This window comes from Aspergillus brasiliensis (genome assembly GCF_001889945.1).
Source record: "Aspergillus brasiliensis CBS 101740 unplaced genomic scaffold ASPBRscaffold_7, whole genome shotgun sequence".
Lineage (NCBI taxonomy): Eukaryota > Fungi > Ascomycota > Eurotiomycetes > Eurotiales > Aspergillaceae > Aspergillus > Aspergillus brasiliensis.
This window is the reverse complement of record NW_027137448.1, coordinates 1,207,574-1,227,708: the sequence shown is the minus strand read 5'-3', so window position 1 is coordinate 1,227,708 and position 20,135 is coordinate 1,207,574. Positions and strand designations below refer to the sequence as shown.

General features: G+C 49.2%; 8 protein-coding genes across 8 annotated transcripts; 5 read left to right on the top strand and 3 right to left on the bottom strand.

Annotated features, from left to right (window-relative positions):
* Positions 1–2,223: 2,223 nt before the first annotated feature.
* On the bottom strand, positions 2,224–6,253 carry ASPBRDRAFT_676287 (DEAD/DEAH box helicase family protein). Its single transcript, XM_067628931.1, has one exon. The coding sequence runs from the start codon at positions 5,824–5,826 to the stop codon at positions 2,515–2,517; it is 3,312 nt and encodes a 1,103-aa protein (XP_067478488.1). The 5' UTR covers positions 5,827–6,253; the 3' UTR covers positions 2,224–2,514.
* A 902-nt stretch (positions 6,254–7,155) lies between these two features.
* On the top strand, positions 7,156–7,731 carry ASPBRDRAFT_30965 (uncharacterized protein; the record flags this gene model as incomplete). The annotated part of the gene is made up of 1 exon (XM_067622843.1): positions 7,156–7,731. One exon carries the CDS (start codon positions 7,156–7,158, stop codon positions 7,729–7,731), a length of 576 nt encoding a protein of 191 aa, XP_067478487.1.
* A 27-nt stretch (positions 7,732–7,758) lies between these two features.
* On the bottom strand, positions 7,759–9,135 carry ASPBRDRAFT_75834 (uncharacterized protein). Its single transcript, XM_067629295.1, has 4 exons — positions 8,945–9,135; positions 8,758–8,768; positions 8,310–8,699; positions 7,759–8,209 (listed from the first exon to the last, which is right to left on the bottom strand). The coding sequence occupies exons 1-4, from the start codon at positions 9,103–9,105 to the stop codon at positions 7,806–7,808; spliced, it is 966 nt and encodes a 321-aa protein (XP_067478486.1). The 5' UTR covers positions 9,106–9,135; the 3' UTR covers positions 7,759–7,805.
* Positions 9,136–9,718: 583 nt separating this feature from the next.
* Positions 9,719–11,023, top strand: ASPBRDRAFT_55856 (D-galactonate dehydratase; the record flags this gene model as incomplete). The annotated part of the gene is made up of 4 exons (XM_067627455.1): positions 9,719–9,894; positions 9,948–10,169; positions 10,214–10,674; positions 10,731–11,023. The coding sequence occupies 4 exons, from the start codon at positions 9,719–9,721 to the stop codon at positions 11,021–11,023; spliced, it is 1,152 nt and encodes a 383-aa protein (XP_067478485.1).
* Positions 11,024–11,234: 211 nt separating this feature from the next.
* On the top strand, positions 11,235–12,127 carry ASPBRDRAFT_127450 (uncharacterized protein; the record flags this gene model as incomplete). The annotated part of the gene is made up of 3 exons (XM_067617969.1): positions 11,235–11,351; positions 11,408–11,620; positions 11,684–12,127. The coding sequence occupies 3 exons, from the start codon at positions 11,235–11,237 to the stop codon at positions 12,125–12,127; spliced, it is 774 nt and encodes a 257-aa protein (XP_067478484.1).
* A 120-nt stretch (positions 12,128–12,247) lies between these two features.
* On the bottom strand, positions 12,248–13,149 carry ASPBRDRAFT_66227 (uncharacterized protein; the record flags this gene model as incomplete). Its single annotated transcript, XM_067628690.1, has 3 exons — positions 12,248–12,439; positions 12,500–12,728; positions 12,785–13,149. The coding sequence occupies 3 exons, from the start codon at positions 13,147–13,149 to the stop codon at positions 12,248–12,250; spliced, it is 786 nt and encodes a 261-aa protein (XP_067478483.1).
* A 1,818-nt stretch (positions 13,150–14,967) lies between these two features.
* On the top strand, positions 14,968–16,587 carry ASPBRDRAFT_30961 (uncharacterized protein; the record flags this gene model as incomplete). The annotated part of the gene is made up of 1 exon (XM_067622842.1): positions 14,968–16,587. One exon carries the CDS (start codon positions 14,968–14,970, stop codon positions 16,585–16,587), a length of 1,620 nt encoding a protein of 539 aa, XP_067478482.1.
* A 1,618-nt stretch (positions 16,588–18,205) lies between these two features.
* On the top strand, positions 18,206–20,009 carry ASPBRDRAFT_66226 (uncharacterized protein; the record flags this gene model as incomplete). Its single annotated transcript, XM_067628689.1, has 3 exons — positions 18,206–18,332; positions 18,389–19,460; positions 19,550–20,009. 3 exons carry the CDS (start codon positions 18,206–18,208, stop codon positions 19,881–19,883), a joined length of 1,533 nt encoding a protein of 510 aa, XP_067478481.1. The 3' UTR covers positions 19,884–20,009.
* Positions 20,010–20,135: the final 126 nt, after the last annotated feature.

Sequence of the window (20,135 nt, the reverse complement as noted above, 5' to 3'; positions counted from 1 at the left end):
GTTAGTTAACCAAGGCCAAGTCATGCGCAATAAAGAATCCTAAAGCGCTCGAGGACCTCCAAGACCAGCCAATAAATGCTTATTCGCAGCATAAGTACAGGCCCTTCAGCCTGGTACTTCCCATTCCATCTATAAAAACCGATATCCGTGTCATTGCCTGCTAATCGACTTGCTATTTGAACAATCCTCGATTAGTTTCCTTTGGCACCAGAGATCTACCCTCATTTTGCACACACAACGCCCCATCAAGGTTTCATTCGTCATCAAGATGAAGTTCGAACGACCCTCCTCGCCGCTTATGCTCGATAGTGGGAAATTTGTGTGTCCCGAACACCTTCTCGAGGTCTGCACTTTTTGCTGTGCGGATTACAGATACCTGAGAGAGGATATCAAAATGGAGGAAGCACATGATGATTATAGCCATGTGAAAGAGGGCACTAGGATGGAGGAAGCTGGTCAAAATCATACTGACAATAGACCTGACGAAGCCATCAGACAACAGATGGATAACTTGAAACTCTCATCAAAGGAGAACGATAAGCCAAGCCCAGGGTATGACAGGGAACATAGTGCCCCTGAGGCCAATCTAAGTGGCGGAGAATGCAAATTGCAAGCAATTCTTCCCCAGCTGTTTCTCCCTCCAAATCCACAGGATACTCCACGGTCACTCTTCAAACCTCTGGATTTCGTATCCGAGAAAAGGCCCCCGATCCGCCGATTTGTGGGAAGGGAGAACCAGTACCAATGTCTGGTATATACAGCGGGCGCTTGCCATGATGAATGGAAGGCAGATGAAAAACTTGCAAAAGCAGGCTGGTCATTTGTATACAGGCCCGAGAACCCATCACGCAACATTACCGGTGGGGTGTCTGGTCGCCTTGAGATCTTAGGCCCAACCGGAGTTAAGCATAGCCAAACGAGCACTCGTGCAGAGTTGCGCGCTGTGATTGCGGCTCTGAAATACTTGTCTCATGATGGGAATACCTTTGACAGCTTGATTGTTGCTACTGACTCGTGTTATGTTGTAAACGGTGCAACAAAGTGGATCCACAAATGGCTTGCGAGGGATTGGAAAAGTGGTATTGGTGGAACGATTAAGAATAGGGACTTATGGGAGGCCCTTTTGAAGGAAGTCAAGCGTTGGTATGAGGCCGACAGAGATGTCTATCTGTGGCGTATCGGCAAGTTGCACAATCAGGACGCAGCTAGACTGGCTAACTGGGCGACTGTGCCAGATTCGGCTCCTATCTATTTCCAGAATGATATTCATCCTTAGTGCTGATTGATCATGCAGAGACTTCATCTACGGTGTTATTTCAAGTCCTGCATTTTTGCGTCTTATTTCGGTTGTATTCTGGGCTAGTTGCGTTGATCTCTCCCAGACTGATCTTTCTCTTGATTCTATTTAAATAAAAGACCCCCCTTTTGTGCCAGAATATGACGTAGAACTCGGCTTTACTTTGGGAGACAAACATGAGACATTCACAATAGGTTTATAAAGTAGCTATCCTCATACAAGAACAAAATGAACTACACCGTATAGTAGGATCGCAGTATCCAAACATATTTACACATATGTACTCTAAGCAGGAGATGATGACGACGCTCCTCGTGAGCAAGTTACCTTCCCTCTCATCTTTGTCCTTGCATTCTCGCACTTACTCTCGAAGCGGGGAGATGGTTTTTGGATTTTTCCACCGATATGGAAAGCTGCAAAAAACACGAAGTCAAGCATTTGCTACTAAAGGCATAGAAAAGGTCCCCTTCCAGGACCTTTGACGCACTACTGGTGAAGACAATGGGGCCAAGCACACCAGATCCTTGCAAAAAGAAGAAGAAAAATACACACGCCGCTTACTGACCTTGGCCACATCGCCAGTTCGCATCATGGGTATTCGTGGTCTTCAAGGAAACTTATCCTATTCCCTGTGGGGAAGACGGTAGGTAGTGTTCGTTTTGCGAGACCCCCGCTGGAAAAACCGACCAAATTGGACCACTGTGGGGTCCTTCGAAGCTCGATTTTAGCAACAGTGTCCTAAGACAAATCCGTTTTTCTTTTCTCTTTTACAAACGAATCAGGGTGACTTGCTGGTTCTTTCCATGACATTTTGCGCAAGGGAAGGTTAGTAGAGTGCGGTTATAAGGCAGTTGCTTCGTAGCCCATTGCGATTACCGGGGACACTACACAACAGATACTGCTACACGAGAACGTCCATCCCAAACGTCGGAAATTGAATTTAGAGCTAGAATCCTAGCCATGATATTGGTAAATCAACTAAAACTAAGCCGGCTATTGGTTTCAGTCGACCCCGTTATCAGGTACCGACCAAATAGCAGACACACAAAAAGAAATGTAAGACACAAACGAAACAAATCGTTAAATATGCAAGGACGGACGGAAAAAAAAGCCAATTTGAACTGCGAAGAAAAGGCGATGGGGGCAGACAATCTCAAGCGTACGACAGTTGGACGACCGACCACCCACCAAGCAATCTTCTTGTTGAGAACCTCTCTTCACTGCAATCTCTCAAAGCTTTCATCATTAGGGACTCCTAGATTGTCCCGAAGGACGTCCTCGAGACTGTCCAGGTAAATTACTCTCTTCTCCTTTCTGTGAAGGTAAATAAAATTGCGCCACAGTTGGAACGCCCGAGAGTTCGCGCTTCCCCCCATGCCTTCATCCCCGATCACTATCAGCCCTCCCTGCGCACGACTGAGGGCCACACACATTCGGTGTGCGTCGGCAACATGCCCGAGCTTGTTTCCTCGTCCTGGTCGAGTTGTCGAAACTATCACAATGGGCTTCTCACGCCCCTGCGCGGCGTCTACGCTCATCACATCAACGTCATTGAGGTGGAATTTATCGTGTAGAAGCTTCTTCAATAAATTCCTTTCCTCCGCGTAATATGAAAGGACAAGAATGTCCCCAGGAGGGCACTTGGCTCGGCACAGGTCTCTCACGAATTTCGTCGCTGCCGATATGTACTGGGGGTTGAAGAGTGATGTGCCATGGCGCAGCCTCCAGACTTCAGAACCCTTGACAGAAACAAAGTGGGACCTCCCAGGGGCGACGTTGTACCGTTGCGTCATGAATGTCTCCATTTCTGGCGTGTGTCGTGAGGCTGATGCATCTGTGATAAGCTTCCCCTCATAGAAGCTTTCGCTGACAAACCTTGCGATGGATGGATGCATCCTATACTGCGTCGTCAGCAGAATATGGCGCACGCCGGTGGTGAGAAACCGCTCGAATAGGGACAGTCGCTCCGAATTGTAGGCTTCGTTTTGGGAGATGGATGTGACTGTAGGGGGGAGCTGGGCCACGTCTCCGCTCATGACCACTTTCTTTACCGAAGGGTAGAATCGTATCAGAGGACTGACAGAGGTGCTCTCGCTTATCTGCGTAGCCTCCTCAACTATGATGATTTTTGGACTGAAAGTCTTGAGAGCCTTTCGTCCGGCAGTCGAAGCCGTGCAAAGAACAATGGCGGCCCTTTCAATGTAAAATTGCTGGAGTTCCAGCCATGCTCGCTTGTATGAAGTCACGAGAGACTTCAGCTGATCCTCAGGGCTCTCCGGATCGTCAAATAGTTCCGATGGACCACGTAAGGATAAGTCCACATTCATTGACTCGGCAAACAGGAGGCCGCGGCGCGCCAACGAGATCTCGTACGTCAACAGGCTCCATAGAAGAGCCATTTCTGACTGTTCTTCCTGCGTTCTTTGCGGCCATTGCGATTTCAACTGCACAGCCAGCTCCACTCGACGAAGAATATGCTTCCCCAATGAGACCTCCTTCGTAAGCATCTTGTCGGTTTCAGCAGTCGTTGTCTCTACGCTCAAACGCAGGAGCTCCAAGAACTTCGGGTCAATGCCGGCATCCCGCAAGCTTTGTCTTGTAGAGTTGAAATGTCCCTGGGTCTCCGTCGGCGGATGACCGATTTCAGGCGCCATTTGGTTATCAACGTCTTCTCCCAGCTCAGTATCTAGGCGAAAAATCCCATCAGTTCTTAGTCCTTCCTTCTTGAAGAGCTTGAGTATCTTCCGAGTTATCTCGTCGAGGCCATAGTTAGACCCGCAAACAATCAAGACCGGGTTTCGCCACTTTCGGTGGAATCCCGCAATATGAGCGGATACACTGGTCTTTCCGGTACCCGGGGGACCGGTAATCAAAGTGACATAATTTTTGTAGCAGGTAGAAGGAGTTATTCCCTCTTGAACGGCTGCTATCTGTTGGTCATTGAGAGTTGCACGGATCGAGCCGAGATAGTTTTGAGCAGCTGCGGGGGGCGGCACAGGCAATTCGTCTTTTATCGTTGAGTTGTTATGAGCCAGCAGCAACTCCCGTAGATTGTTGTGCTTGGGGATTTTCAGGTTGTGATCCCCGTACATAACGTACCTAATCGCTTGCCTTGCTTGTCTGATCGCGGGCTGCTCATTACCAAATTTCACGACGCCAGACACCTCTAGGACGTGACCACCTGTCGGGGTCTGGTCAGACCTCTTCAGGCGAACAGCAACCAGGCTTGATGGTATTCTGATATTTGAGGGAAGACTAGGGCGCTTGATAACCGCACCCAGCCATGTTTCCTTCGAAGTCCCATCCCTAGCTCGTTGGCTCACAGTCACTGGGGTACCAGGCTCAGGCAGGGCTGATTCGTTCTCGACGAAGACGTCCGATGGAAGCCTCACTGCTGTGACATCCAATATGGCATAGAAATATTTATCTACACCCTCGGTGTGTACTCCGTGAACGGAAGACATGGGGTACACACTAAATGTGTAGCTTCCATTGAATGTGTTGCAGTAGGTTGTGCGCTGATATTCGGCCTCTCTCAACAGCCCAACTGTTTTGATAACTTCATAATGGCGTTCATTTATGAAATGATAAACCGAAGGCATGAGGTTTCCAAGTGCATGAGGAGTAACAAAGGAGGGGGGCTTGTTCATCCAACCACGGTCACGAACTCCGATATGATTGCCAAGTGCCTGATCAGAGATGGTCGGCAAAGTTTCAATTCTGCACCAGGACCCCCCGGAGACGTATCTGCAGTCATAGAGGGGAAACGGTCCTAGTGTTGGCATTGGCATCGCTGCCAAAAATTTCCAATTCTCTAGTAAATTTCCGCGTGCCCGGGTAATCACTCTGACCTGCATATCACCTGACAGAAGCTGACGGAATATGTTCACAGCTTGGGTCTGACCAGCCGAGAAAGATCCCAAAGCATCGATGGATAAATCGAATCCCATGCTATACGGCGCTTCACTGTGGCCCCAGATTATGGTATAATTGTCGGTATTGGGTGTCCCGCGGCACTTGGCCGCTTCGCTTGTGGACAAAGTCGTCCACGAAAACTGCACTCCTTGCAATCTGCTTGAGAAAGTGTGGATACAACCTTGTCGAGGATTCTCGTTTGGTTTGTTAACAGGACGGTCTACGTCGAAACCCTTGTCCCCGAAGGCGGTCCAAATAATGGTGAACGACTTTTGCTTGTTTTCCGGCTTAGGACCATAGAGTTGCAGTTCCAAGCAGAAGTGTGGCAATTCGGCGCCTCCACGGATGCTGAATCTCAGCCTTGTGTCGTCCGTACAGCAGATGGTCTGGAAATTCTGCTCATATTCCCGTCTCACATTGATATAGCATGCCATGTCAGTATAGAACATTTGATAGTCATTTACTGTATGTTGTGACTCTCTATGCCGACGGAAGGCGTGTCTATCAAGCTTGAACAACTCCTCAGAGGCTGGAAGAAATGAGTTATACCACTCTAGATGCTGTCTCACCACTGGAGTAAAGTCAATAACTCTCGGGACCTTGTGTTCCGACATCTTGAGAAGATTCGGTTTGCACAGCAGCCCACAGGGCCTGCTGGAGGAGGGAGAAATGAGGAAAGATGGTAACTCAAGGCGTGCTGATGAAGAGAAGTCACTCTATATGGGAGGCCTTCTTTGGGGCGAGATGTATGTAAGTATGGGGGAAAGCGGAAAAGAATCTGTTAAGGCAACAAATGTTTATTAAAGTGATGAAGAAATTTTTTGTAGATGATCGGGATATGATACCAGGGGGTGGTATTTATAAGAAAGAAGCTGCTGTTTCTAAGGCTATCATTCACTGAGCCATAACACCCGGAGGGAAATTTTGTCACTGTCAGTCAGTCACACAGGGTATTCACATAATGAGGGCCACGGAGACAATTCTAGAGAACACCATTCAGTATCAGTACCGGATGCATACTAACGAGAGGCCATCCTGGCAGACAGCTTACGATACAACAGCGGTGCTAACTGAGGCGAAGCAAAATGTACTCTGACAATACGTCTCATAGCATGTACAAATCAGCTAATTTGTAGTAACAGCAACATAGCTCAGATTCCGTGTTCCTTCGAGTATAGCTTCATGAACCCTCAAGGGTGATCCCTGACGCGCACAAGGCAATTCTTTACATTAGTGTTACAAAGAAGCAACTGTATATATCCTCAAATACTGTATCAAACATTCACTTCTTCGCTGGTTCTTTCTTTCTCTCATTCCCTCCAGTGACTGCCCTGCTCCTTCCTTTCACTCGTCAGCTCTCACGTTCCTTCTCTTTTCACTCCCCTCATTCTATCTCTATTCCTCTCTTTCATTTTCACTCACTCATTCACTCACTCACTCACTCACACACACACACACTCTCTCTCTCTGTCTCTGTCTCTCTCCCTCTCTCTCTCCCTCACTTACCATTACCACAACCACAACCACAACCACAACCATAACTACCTGCTGACTCTCCTCCTCGATCGCCGTGTTCTGCTCTCATCGTATCCCCTGCGTTGTGTCGTGTCCTCGGTCACCAAGTTCTCTCTCCTCCAGCAGGCCCTGTGGGCCGCTGTTGCAGACTTACCGTATCCTTCTCCTCCTCCTCCAGATCTCCCGCGTTGTGTCGTGTCCTCGGTCACCAAGTTCTCTCTCCCCCAGCAGGCCCTGTGGGCCGCTGTTGCAGACTTACCGTATCCTTCTCCTCCTCCTCCAGACCTCCCGCGTTGTGCCCTGTCCTCGGTCGACAAGTTCTCTCTCCTACAGCAGGCCCGGTGGGCCGCTGTTACCGAGCCATCGATACTACTCTCACGGTCTCTTGCGTTGTGCGGTGCTGTTATCCTCGGGCCCCCTCGCCCAGCATGTCTGTACGTCCCCCCTTCTTCCACAATGGTCCAATTATAGACATGCCTAACAATAGATATTCACAGTACGCAAATCTATTGTCATTCCAGAAAGAATACGACTCGGTCCTAGCGGGAGGAAGCTCAGCGGGCAACGTGAGCGGGATGTGGCTCACTATATTGACGCATTATTTCCCAGTAGCAGAGAACTTTGCTCATAGACCAGAAGAATACAAGGCCGACATGGGTGGATATACAGACATAACCTCTGTGAAATGGATACCGGCTCCAACAGCTGAACGTGCAGAGTGCCGGCCTTTCCTCGTGACCCAAACGAAATCGAGACGTTACGAGACGGGGACGGTTGAGTGGGAAACGGGGCGGAATCAGTTGATCGGTTATCTTGGAGCAACACCGATAAGGCAAAGGAGGAAATACTACTGGGGAATTGTGGCCGTTGGGAAGTTTGTCGAGTTCTACCAATATGAAATTGCTCGAGATACAATGCAGCAGGTGGGACAACGGCTCAATGTGGCTACGGATGCACGTGAAGTCCAGAACATTCTTCTAGATATTAAGAGAAGAACTAGATAGGTCAATCGATACAGATTTCTCTGACAGCTACTTCAAATAAATATAACTTCCGAAGCATCGTATGGTATCACCTACTAGTAAGAATTGCAAAATGCCAGTATCTCATCCAGACAAATCAGTAGGTGCTGGCGTACAGCTAATGCCTCTGACTTTTCCAGTCGTCTCTCCAACTTGAAGCATAGTTGTTTCCAATTGATACCACGAGTATATGTGGCCACTTCGTGAAAGAGTTGGGTGCTTATTCGTGAGCGCCAGAAGTCATGATCCAGTCGTAGGTGGAGGGCTCTCTGCACATTGGCCACTGCCTGGGAAGGGAGATAATTAAACACCATATTCAAAACTTCCCATGGGAGGCGCAGCAGCATAGACTCTCGTATTCTTGGTGTACACTTTTGGTGAAAGATCTTCTTTTTATCTCTCGTTCGCTTGACGGTCACCTGCTCCAGCGCTGCTTGGACACACTTAGTCCTCACTGGGTCTGACACGGCAGTGGTTCGACTGTTAGTCCACTCCACGAACGAAGCGATGAATCCAAGAATCCCCAGAAGAAGAAAAGTCTGAACGGAGTGCATATGTACCTTCTAACCACTCATCCGGAATCCCTCGCACAGGTCTCCACGAGTTCTTCTCATGCCTTTGTTTGATAGCCTCCATGACGACTTTCAGATTCTTGTTCGCGATATCGCCCAATTTGTGGTGCATCAGCAGCTCCCAGCACCGCGCATGAACGGGATATCCCATCCAGTCATGGGAGATAGTCCCTTCATAATAGCTTATCGGGGTGTGAACTCGCTCATCCACCTTCGTTATGGGCACGGGCATGACCGTCTTACGCCTTTGCTCATCTGTGCGGGGTTCATAGATCAAACCATCACTTTTCTTCCAAGGTACCAGGAAGGTGCCATAGTTTGTTCGTGGTATGACAACGCCGGATATCTGGCACCCATCGTTGATAATGTTGTGTAGGACTGTTGGACATATTTAGGATTAGTACTTATGTAGCAAACAACCTTCGAGCCAACCCACTGTATCTCCGCCTCCCAGCGGAGTGCAAACTCGCTTATGTTGATAGGAGGCTAACTTACTCATTCGACGAGGCATCCACCACCACGAACGATAATATCTATACATCTCCATATTCTCGACCTTATGGGCTCTGTGTAATCCCACATTTGGAATCTCGAAGTTATCGTCATTCCGGTCGGGGGAGTGCGATGAAAATCTGTTCGAGTAGAACGCGTAGCCGCAGATGCCACATCGTTGGAAATCATAATTTCCGTCGAGATTACTGTCATTGTAGTGGCCATCGCTATGATCATCGTCAGATGAGAAGAGCAAGGAGGAGTCGTTGGAGACGGTGTCTAATTCTGGCATGATGAGGAAACATGTATACTGGTTATCACTTGGTTACTAGTAGGCAGAAGTAGGATAGTTATAACATCGGTTCATATTCAGAGTAATGGTGACATATTGACGGAGACTTCGTCGCAGCCTACCAAGTTCCCTACTATACGCGGCACTCTCGTCATTTGCACCTTTCCACGTCAGTTCTTTAATGTTCTTAATAATACCAATCTGGTCAACCATGGCAATACCATGAATTCAAACGCAATCTTCAGTTCTACTACCTAACAGTTACCAGACAGAGCATCATCACCGGATATAATGTCCATGATTATCATGCCTGACAAATATGGCATCTCTCCGGATAACCCGTCCAGTTTTCCGGTCCATCAGTGCGCAAGTAGCATCCGACTCGGATATGCACGCCATGGATTGATCCACCAATAATGCTGCATTCCCGACCTCATCCTCCCCCACGGTCTGTCTACAGCTTCTTTGTTACCCCCACGCGGGGTATGGAGGACTATTCTTGGAGATCTAGAATCTGTATTCCGTGGGGGTGCTACATAAATACTATGTCTGGAAGTAGCTACGCTGCCGTTGCAGAGGCAAGCAACTTGCTAAACTCAGACCGTCAAGAATTATGGCTCCCATCAAGTCCATCGAGTACTTTCGCGTCAAGCCGCGATGGCTTTTCGTCAAGATAACCGACAGTGAAGAGAAGTTTGGGTGGGGTGAAGCTACACTGGAAGGGCATACTCAGGCTGTGGAGGGTGCGTTGGATGAGATTATTGCGAGGCTTATTGGTTATGAAGCTGAGTAGGCTTTCTCGGTCACTACATTGCTACTTGATGTTGGTGCTAATAGAGCAGTGACATCGAGCATATCTGGCAAACCATCTGGCGACTGGGCTTCTATCGCGGCGGGCCGGTTTTCATGTCCGCCTTGTCCGGCATTGACATCGCGTTGTGGGATTTGAAGGGTCGGAGGTTGAATGTACCCGTCTACCAGCTGCTGGGCGGCAAGGTACGCAACAAGGTACAGGTGTATGCTTGGATTGGAGGGGATCGACCGAGTGATGTTGAAGTAGCTGCGTAGGTTAACCTCCCCTTCTTATGAATGGTCTAACAGTACCCAGCAAAGCCCGTCTCGCACAGGGTCTCAAGTGCGTCAAGATGAACGCGACAGAAGACATGAACTGGCTCGATTCGCCCTCCGTACTGGACTCCTGCATCGAGCGCCTCAAACAGGTCAAGGCTCTCGGTCTGGACGCGGGTCTTGATTTCCACGGCCGTCTCCATCGCCCCATGGCTAAACAGCTGGCGAAAGCACTCGAGCCCTACCGTCCGTTGTTTATCGAGGAGCCCCTGCTTGTTGAGCATCCCGAAGCGATCAAGCAGCTTTCTCAACATACGACTATCCCGATCGCATTCGGCGAACGGTTATATACTAGATGGGATGTGAAGCGGTTCCTTGAGGATGCCTCGGTTGATGTGCTTCAGCCGGATATTGCGCATGCTGGCGGCATCTCCGAAACGAAGCGGATAGCGACCTTGGCGGAGACGTATGATGTGGCAATTGCGCCGCACTGTCCTCTTGGTGAGCATCCCAGCCCCTGCGATGTAGTAGTTATAGTTGTGCTAATAATTTGTCAGGCCCAATCGCTCTCGCCGCCTCAATGCAAGTCGCCCTTTCCACCCCGAACTTCGTCATCCAGGAAATGTCGCTTGGAATGCATTACAATGTGGAAGCCGGCGACATCGATCTTACAAGCTATCTGACGAATCCCAAGGTGTTCAACATCGAAGAGGGGTATGTGCCAGCGCCCACAGGAGCGGGGCTGGGAGTGGAGATTGATGAGGAGATGGTGAGACGCATCAGTCGGGAAACGGAGCCATGGCTACCGAAGGAATTCTATGGGGTCGATGGAGGAATTCGAGAGTGGTAGACAGACAGACAGACTACTAGTAGACTAGTAGCATAGGACGTGGGGTGGATGCGGAGGTGATCTGCAACTTCAATCAATCTTGACAGCTTCAAATGCGGGGAGAGAGCGTGGGGGTGCCTCGGATATCTGTCCGAGTACTACAGAGTACATATACCAGCTACAGCTCTAGTAACATAGTTATTCATCATACAATATATTCAACTACATCATAATGAACCTCTTCTCCCTGGAAAACACCACCGCCCTGGTCACCGGCGGCACCCGCGGCATCGGCCAGCAAATGGCCATAGCCCTGGCCGAAGCCGGCAGCGACGTGATTCTTGTCCAGGTACCACCATCACCACAATATCCCAACCAGTAACACTAATCCATGTGGATGCATAGAGAGACACATCCAACACCGAAACCAAACAACGCATCGAATCCCTCGGCCGCAAAGCAACCATCTACACCGCGGACCTCTCCTCGCGCGAATCCGTCTCCCAACTCACGCCCACCATCCTCTCCGACAACCACGACATCAGCATCCTAGTCAACTGCGCAGGCATCCAACGCCGCCATCCCAGCCACTTATTCCCAGACAGCGACTGGGACGAAGTCCGTCTCACCTTCCCCTTTCCCCAAAACCAAGATTCCCGCTAACCAAGAAATACTATCTAGGTCCTCCAAACAAACCTCACCACCATCTTCACCCTCTGCCGCGACCTCGGCGCCTACATGCTCACCCGCCCTCCAGACGACACCGGCCACTGCGGCTCCATCATCAACGTCGCCTCGCTAGTCTCCTTCCAAGGCGGGATCACCGTGCCCGCGTACGCCGCTGCAAAGGGTGGCGTAGCGCAGCTCACAAAGGCATTGTCGAATGAGTGGGCGGGTAAAGGGATCAATGTGAATGCCGTGGCGCCGGGGTATGTGGCGACGGAGATGAATACGGCGTTGTTGAATGATCAGGATCGCGCGAGGAGTATCCTCGAGCGGATTCCGGCGGGGAGGTGGGGGTCGCCGGAGGATTTTAAGGGCGTGACGGTGTTTTTGGCGGGGAGGGCGAGTCGGTATGTTTCGGGGAGTGTGGTGTTGGTGGATGGGGGGTGGATGGGGAGGTAGGATATATATACTTAGGTACTTGTAGTAGCGAATGCTCATTAACATAGGAATCAAGACATAAGCCATCAAAACACTCATCCATGCGCTGAAGCTACCAAGTTTATCCTCTTGATCGACACGTCAGGTCCTGACTGCCTTTTTTGACGTATCACCGACAGGGTTACCAAGGAACCATTGCGCAAATGTCTTGAATCCGGCCATGTTCAAGGTTGTGAAGTCATAAGATTTAGTATAGCGTACTACCAGCTTCTGGCCATTATAATATGCCTCAATGACACGTGGGTGCTGTCTGTTTGGTGAAAAAAGTAGGATCTATATCATTATTAGCATTATAATTCCTTTGAATATGGATTAGAGAAGAGATATACTTACGGGTAAAATCATATCATTCACAAACACCTTCTGCTTCAATTGCCCCAGTATAATCCGGATGACAGTTACTATCTCACCAAGTAGTAAACAACTGTCATCTACATCGAGGTTGTTGTGCATAATACATTTGATATGCGGTCTAGCGGCTTTCGCGACATGAAAGATTGATAATGTGCCAAACTCAGGCTCAAATGTTCGGTAAAGGTTGGCGAAGTCATAATTGCCGATCCTGAGACGTGATTAGTAACAAGGGATGAAAGAATGGAGAAAGGGCAAGAGACTTACTGATTGCTTGACCATACGCGTCGGATGTCAGGGAAGTCGATCATCAAGTTGCGAATGTATGACTGGAGGTAAATATGGATCAATCGTCCATATTCAGTAGACAGAGTGAGGCTGGCAGTGTCTCTGTCAACATATTCTTGTGTCGGCTCTGGGATGTCCTGAGGGGACAATGGAGTGAAAAACTTTGGTGCATGTGAATCATTAATGCGAAGACTCAGAGACTCAGTCTGGATGCGGTACCGCTTGAGCAGGCTTTGGTCTAAGATATGGATGTCTTTGTCTTCCAGGATACTGATATCCCTCTCCAGGACGGTCATTTCTTTGCGGAGGTTGTACCGATCCGGGGGTTCAGTAATGGAGTCCATGACAATGGTATTTGAGTGGAAGTGTTAGCAAGTAAGTGAGAATGAAATGAGACAATTATATCAAATTGAGGAAATGAGGAGGTACCAGCAGTCCTATGCGTTCGTAGCCAGTTCGATAATATAAAGCATGAAGGGGTGGGGAAAGCTCTCTCGACGGATGATCTTCGGCGACGGAAATCTGCCGGGTACGAAGCCAATTAGAAGTCGATTCTTATAGCCACTGGCAATATCACTGCCTGAATGCATTAGCTGTATTTCTAGCCTCTTTCTTCGCTCTCATTTTTTTTTCTGTTCTCATTGGCTATAAAGAATTGCTCCCTGTTAGAAATAGAAGGAGATATCAGCGTCGTTGAAATTGCCTCAGAATCGATTACTTGAGGGGGTGATCATCGTTAGCCTCCTCAGATCATCGGTCAAATAAGCACTTACTATTGCTCTAGCTAGTAAGTAAAGCTGTCAAATGACGCAGGCCATTGACTAATACAAAAGAAAGGAGTCCTTTGGGATTCACTATAGGGTGCACTATAAACCGGTTGGATGATGATAGGATGATATTGGTAGGATGAGCGGCTCAAGGGTATTAACTAGTACCTATAAATATAGTAAGGTCCTCTTATTTCCAGTATAATGCTCATGTATGAGGCAATAATATCTATTTTGACTTCGGTCCTCATCAAAGCCGCTCTATCTTCTGTACTTGATCTCCACTCTTCCCAGCATGGTTTATTTTCCTGAGTGAGACAGGAGGCCCACACGGTCAATGCTAGGCAGCCTGTATCATATAAATAAGCTTGTAGTCTGCTCCATAGTTCCTCCACGTCTATCGGCTATACTGCAAAAGAAACAGTGCTGCCTGAAGATCTTCATCCGTCTGGACTATAATACACGCTTGTAATTATATACGAAATGTGAATAACTAAAAGTCCCTATAAACATAGTATCAGGCTCTCATCGGAAGGTAATTGGAAGATGTCCTCTGGAATTCGGTCTGGTCAAGTAAGTTATCATAATGCTACAAACTAGTACTCGTGGGAGGTTCATAAGTACCTCTCCTACACACGACACGCAAGTTCTCATGACGATAACGGCAACTGTGGATCATAGAGAGATATCCCAGCTCAATACTACTACCTCCTGAGACACCACTGAAGCATAGTGCCATCTAAATGCCACACATGATGAGCTCAGAATATTGTGTAGCCGGCAGTTGGATGATCCTTGAAGCCATATAATTTCGACAACTGCCGTCTACTGCCGAAAAAGGAAAGGTAGTATCCAGGGCTCGATAAAATATCCCACTCTGGACTAGTGCACGAATAAGCTTGCGGAGACTAAACCGAAGTAGGAATCTAGTCACCAGTTTTGTATGAGCTTATTTATGATCATCCACCCACCGCGTGGCTGCTGGATAAGCTGCTCCGACTAATTGGCTGGTCCTGAAAACTGGGGCGACTCTAATTAGTTTCAACATGAGGCCTTGTTGATCCTCCACCGCATATGGCATACTTCTAGAATCCGGCTTTGGCCTACAGTGGTCTGGCTCTCCACTCGCAACCAGCAATCCCAAAGGGAAACGCGCAATCAGTGGATGCAGCATGACTTGCCCCTGGAGCCTCTCATTTACACATCGAATTGATACTGGCAACGGGTCAATTGTCCCATTACTCTCGAAACAACTCCTGACGCGTAAGACCATGATGGATACCTATTTCTGTTCCATGTACGGATCTCGGGGACGAACAGGCTCCATCGGCTGCTTAAATACAGGACGAAGATCACTGCCCTCAGACAAAACAGATCTTCTAGTTCTTCATCAAGATGCGTCTCTCACTTCTCCTGGCCGGCGCCATTAACCTGGTTGCCACCCAGACTATCGCAACCTCGCGCTGTACTCCTGAGACCTTCACTCCCCATCTTTCTTCCAACGCATCTCTGGTTTACGCAGTTCCATATGGACCCAACGATACCTTTGTTGGCCCGTTGGGCAACTACTCCGGTCTCCCCGAGTACTGTGCCGTGTATGTCAATGTGAGCTCGTCTGCTACGTCGTCCTACGAGTTCGGTCTTTGGCTCCCTATCAACACCTGGAACAAGCGCTACATGGCCTATGGCAATGGTGGCTTCACCGGTATGGTGGCCTTTGCTGATATGGCTCCTGGACTTTTCTACGGCTTTGCCACTGTTTCCACAAACACAGGACACAACTCCTCTGTCACGGAAGCTGGCGATGCAGGCTGGGCCCTCAACAACCCTGAGACGCGCACTGACTGGGGATGGCGTGCACTCCATGGCTCTGTCGCTCTTGGCAAGGAGCTTACCGAAGCTTTCTATAGCGAGGATATCAGCTATTCCTACTACGCCGGTTGCTCTACTGGTGGTCGCCAGGGTCTGAAGTCCGTCCAGATGTTTCCTGATGACTTCGACGGTGTCCTTGCCGGTGCTTGCGCCTGGTGGACTACGCATCAGCAAAACTGGGATCTCAAGCTCGCCACCTACAACCTTCCCAACAACGCTAGTCACCACATCACCGAGACGCAGGTCGATGCTTTGGCCGCTGAAGTCCTCCGTCAGTGCGATGAAGTTGATGGCGTCAAGGACAACATTATCATGAATGGCTATGCCTGCGACTTCCGTCCCGAGACCCTTCTTTGTGACGGTCCTTCCGCCAACAAGTCGACCTGCTTCACCGCCGATCAGCTCGACACTGTCTACAAGATCTACAGTCCCTGGGTTGAAACCAACGACTCCTTTGTCTTCCCCAGTTTTGCCTACGGTTCCGAAACCCAATTTGCTCAGATGATCATGACCGATGACGACGAGCAAGACAGCCCCAGTGGTATCGCCTACCCCCGTGACTTTGTCTACAACGATGCCGACTGGCCTTGGCAGAACCTCGACTTCTCGACCATTCAGCTGTCCGATCGTCTGGATCCGGGTAATGCCACCGCTGGTGACTTTGATCTCCGTCCCTTCAAGAACAAGGGCGGTAAGCTGATCCATTACCACGGATTTGCTGACGGGGAGATCCCCACTGGCTCCAGCATCTACTACTACAAGCAGGTCCAGAAGATGCTTACTCCGCTCGGCATCGAGCTCGACGAGTTCTACCGCTTCTTCCTGATCCCAGGTATGGAGCACTGCTTGGACTCCGTCCACGATGCTCCGTGGTACATTGCCTCGGCTAACCAACCGGGCGGCCTGACCGGCACCAATGTCTGGGGTGTGCCTGGATATCGTGACCGGAAGCACGATGCCATCTTGGCGCTCATGGCCTGGGTGGAGAATGGTATCGCTCCTGATGAGCTGATCGCGACAAAGTTTGTCGATGACACCCCCTTGGAAGGTGTGCAGGCTCAGCGCCGTCTCTGCGTCTATCCGAAGGAGGTCAAGTATGTTGGTGGTAACTGGAACGAGACCAGCGCGTTTGAGTGCCAGTAATCTGTCTGTATATCCAGACAGGCTTGTTACTTCTAGGGAGTAGACAACCTAAAGATATAATGTCTCTCCTATGTATATTAGATTTATTTTTATCATGTATATCAAATCCTAAGTAAAGCTTATCAAGGAGATCTCATCAATCCTGGTAGCTATTTGTAAGCTTGTTCACTGTAGGTTGCCTTGTCCCTGAGTAGTGGACGATAGTGATAACTATCCAATCAATGAACCCTTCTTCATCCCCTCAACTGCACCTGAGGGACTAATGGGAAACCCGTGGACGAAATACTAGTATGGGATAGGGTAGAGTGATACGAATCCAGCTTTCTGCATGGCGAGCAAGTGTATAGACTAGGAGCAATATCACTGTTACCTCTCTATTCCCAGATACGCCGGAATTCTTCTTTACTAAAGAAAGCAAATATGTGTCAACTGAGCCAGTTATGGCTGAGTCCCGCTGTATAGGCACTACCCCTTTCCTCAAGGAAATTGGCTCTCTTCCACCAGTTGGCTGGCGATATCCGTGGCCGTGGTCTGTTCTGGACTATTGAGTTTGTTCTCGACAAGAACACTAAGACGGCTTTCTCGCCTAGATATAACTTCTGTGGCAAGGTGGTGAAGAATGCTCGGGGTATGGGATTGAATCTTCTTGGAAATCTGTGCCGGACTGGTGAATACCAGGTGGATCATGTCCTGGTTTTTCCGCACGACGGACGCCGAACTGGAGGAGATTGTGTCGCTTCTTAGAGCTGCTATTTGGGAGACGAGTAAGCCATTTGTTCATGAGGAACAACTTAAGCAGATATGAAAGAACACGGTTATTGCAAAGGTTGCCGAGATTGGCCTCGTTGTATAGCAATAAGCAATATAGGTATAACTGCCATCAATTGACAACTTCCTTCCATATGCTGGCTTTGTACATATGATCAGCGGGAAACCTTTCGGTCTCAATTCGGGTTACATTTGTACCATTGGCTTTCACATTCGTCCTACTGGTTTTCTGAGTCACATCCAATCATATGGCGACTTCAGCGAAACCCACAGTTCGTGTATCCCCATCCGTACAAGTACTTCTGCCGCTAAAGAGGGATGCCTTAATTGACAGCAGACACGGTTCACTCATGATTGCGAGATCTTGATTTGACCATTTATCATAGGCACAGTTCCATCAAGCAGTCAATACAGCATAAGATGCAGCATGAGATGCAGTCGCCACACGCTCCTTGAAACCAGTATTGCTTTGTTGAAAGTTGTGGCCAAGAGTCACTTCTTCCAGTCAAAGGTCTACTCTGTATAGTATGTATATAGCATCAAAGAAGCGGGAGCATTCTGAATCATGGAACCCCAAGAAAAGCCTACTCCAGAGACTAATCAATCAATCTTCTAAGATCTACGTTCCCAGCCAACTCCTTACTCGGGGAGTTCCGGGCACGGTCCGCGATGACACCATGCTGTTTACCGCTATAGAATCATACTGAAATAATTTGCCGGCTCTTTTTTCCTCACCCCTTGCTCCGTTGGAATGGCGACGTAACTATAAGATCCAATGGAGATCGTATCGCCGCTCCCATCACACCTTTTCCGAGAACCACGGACACCCTGCGTCTCTGCCGAATGAACGATGGCCACCCCTGTGGCGCCCAAATCTGGCGTTCAAGAACTGGCCGAAGTCTTGCCAGTTGCCAGTTGGTGGCGCAGCCCTCATCTTCGCAAGGTCAGTCTCTTCATGGTCATTTTATCTCTTTTCTGTAGGTTACCCAACTTTCCCCTAATTTACCTCGAGCGTTCTGATGAAGCACCATAGCCTCCCCGAGCGGTTACGATGGCTCCTTGGTCAATGGTCTGCAGGCTCTCCCAGAATGGATCAACTTCATGGAAAACCCATCCAGCACTTGGCTTGGCTTCATAACTGCTGTCTACTGGATTGGGGCTCTCATATGCACTCCCGTCGCTGCCTGGACGTGTAACCGATGTGGACGGCGAGTCGGAGTCTGGGTTGGAGTGGCTTTTCTAGTCGTTGGAACCATCATGACCACTGCGGCGCCATCCGCCAACGTCTTCACTGCGTCTCGTGCCCTGATCGGCTGTGGCGCCGGATGGGTAAGCAACGCGGCTCCTATCCTGCTCAGCGAGATCGCCTACCCTGCACATCGAGGTGTCTTCGGTGCGTTCTACATGGTCGGCTATTACGTTGGAGCGGCCCTCGCGGCCTGGATCACTTTCGCAACACGAGGATATGACAGCTCCTGGGCCTGGAGACTGCCGGTTCTTCTACAAATCCTCCTTCCTCTCATAGCCGTTTCTGGCTTTTCATTCATTCCCGAGAGTCCCCGGTGGTTGATATCCAGGGGATATATGGAGAAAGCCCGTACCGTTTTAGCTGAGCTGCACACCGGCGGGGATACTACCGCGCCTCTCATCGCGTCCGAGGTCCAGAATATCCAAGCGATAATTCAAGCAGAGCACAATGCGGCTGCTTCAGCTGGATACACGAATTTACTTAAGACTCCCGGAAACCGCCGTCGGCTATTCATTACCATCACGCTCGGGGTGTTTGCACAGTGGTCGGGCAACGGGGTAGCCTCCTATTACCTTTCCGTGATATTAAAGTCTGTCGGCATCACGCGCACACGCGACCAGTTATTGATCGCTGCCTGTCTACAAGTCTGGAATGTCGTGTTCGCGGCGATTGGTGCCTCGCTCGTCGAGAAAGTCGGTCGGCGTGTTTTGTTCATGACCTCAGCGAGCATCATGTTGACAGCGTTTATCCTAATCACTGGCCTGTCGGGGTCGTTTGCCAGCAGTGGCAATGGTGCAGTTGGTATTGCAGTTATTCCATTCGTATTCATCTACTATCTGGGATACGATATCGCTCTGTAGGTGCTCCAGCATTCATGTGCCACTATCTTATTATTGTAACTCATCTGTTTCGACACATGACTAATTGACGACTGCTTGTTGCTAGAACGCCCATGTTCACTGCCTATCCCTGCGAAATCTGGCCCTTTAGCCTCCGTTCCCAAGGACTCGGTATAGCCTGGGTGTCTTCCATTGGATGTACGGTGTTCAACACGTTTGTCAACCCAATCGCTCTGTCGGCCATCCACTGGAAATACTACTTTGTTTTTGTGGCGGTGTTGATCGGATATTGGGTTACGGCGTATTTCTTCTACCCAGAAACTCGCGGATACAGTCTCGAGCATATAGCTATTATCTTGGACGGGGAAGATGCTGAAGGGGGACAGGTCGAAAAGAAAACTGAGCCTGTGGTTACTGGGTTGGAACGTGTACATGTGTGAGTCGATGACTATCATGTTTGAATGAGGCTAGCAATAGGTTAGACTAGAGCACTTTTATGAGATAAGCAGTCTCATGTAGGTTCGAGGGCAATAAATGAATCCAGTGAGTCAAGAACTACCGCACCGGATAAGAAAAGCTCATCTCGCAATTCGACTCCATTTACTTCTAGTAGACATATGATAGCAACACAATTCTCTTCTCTCGTCACCATCTACCAAAGCCCCTGCCATAGCCACCCAAGCTAGCTGCTC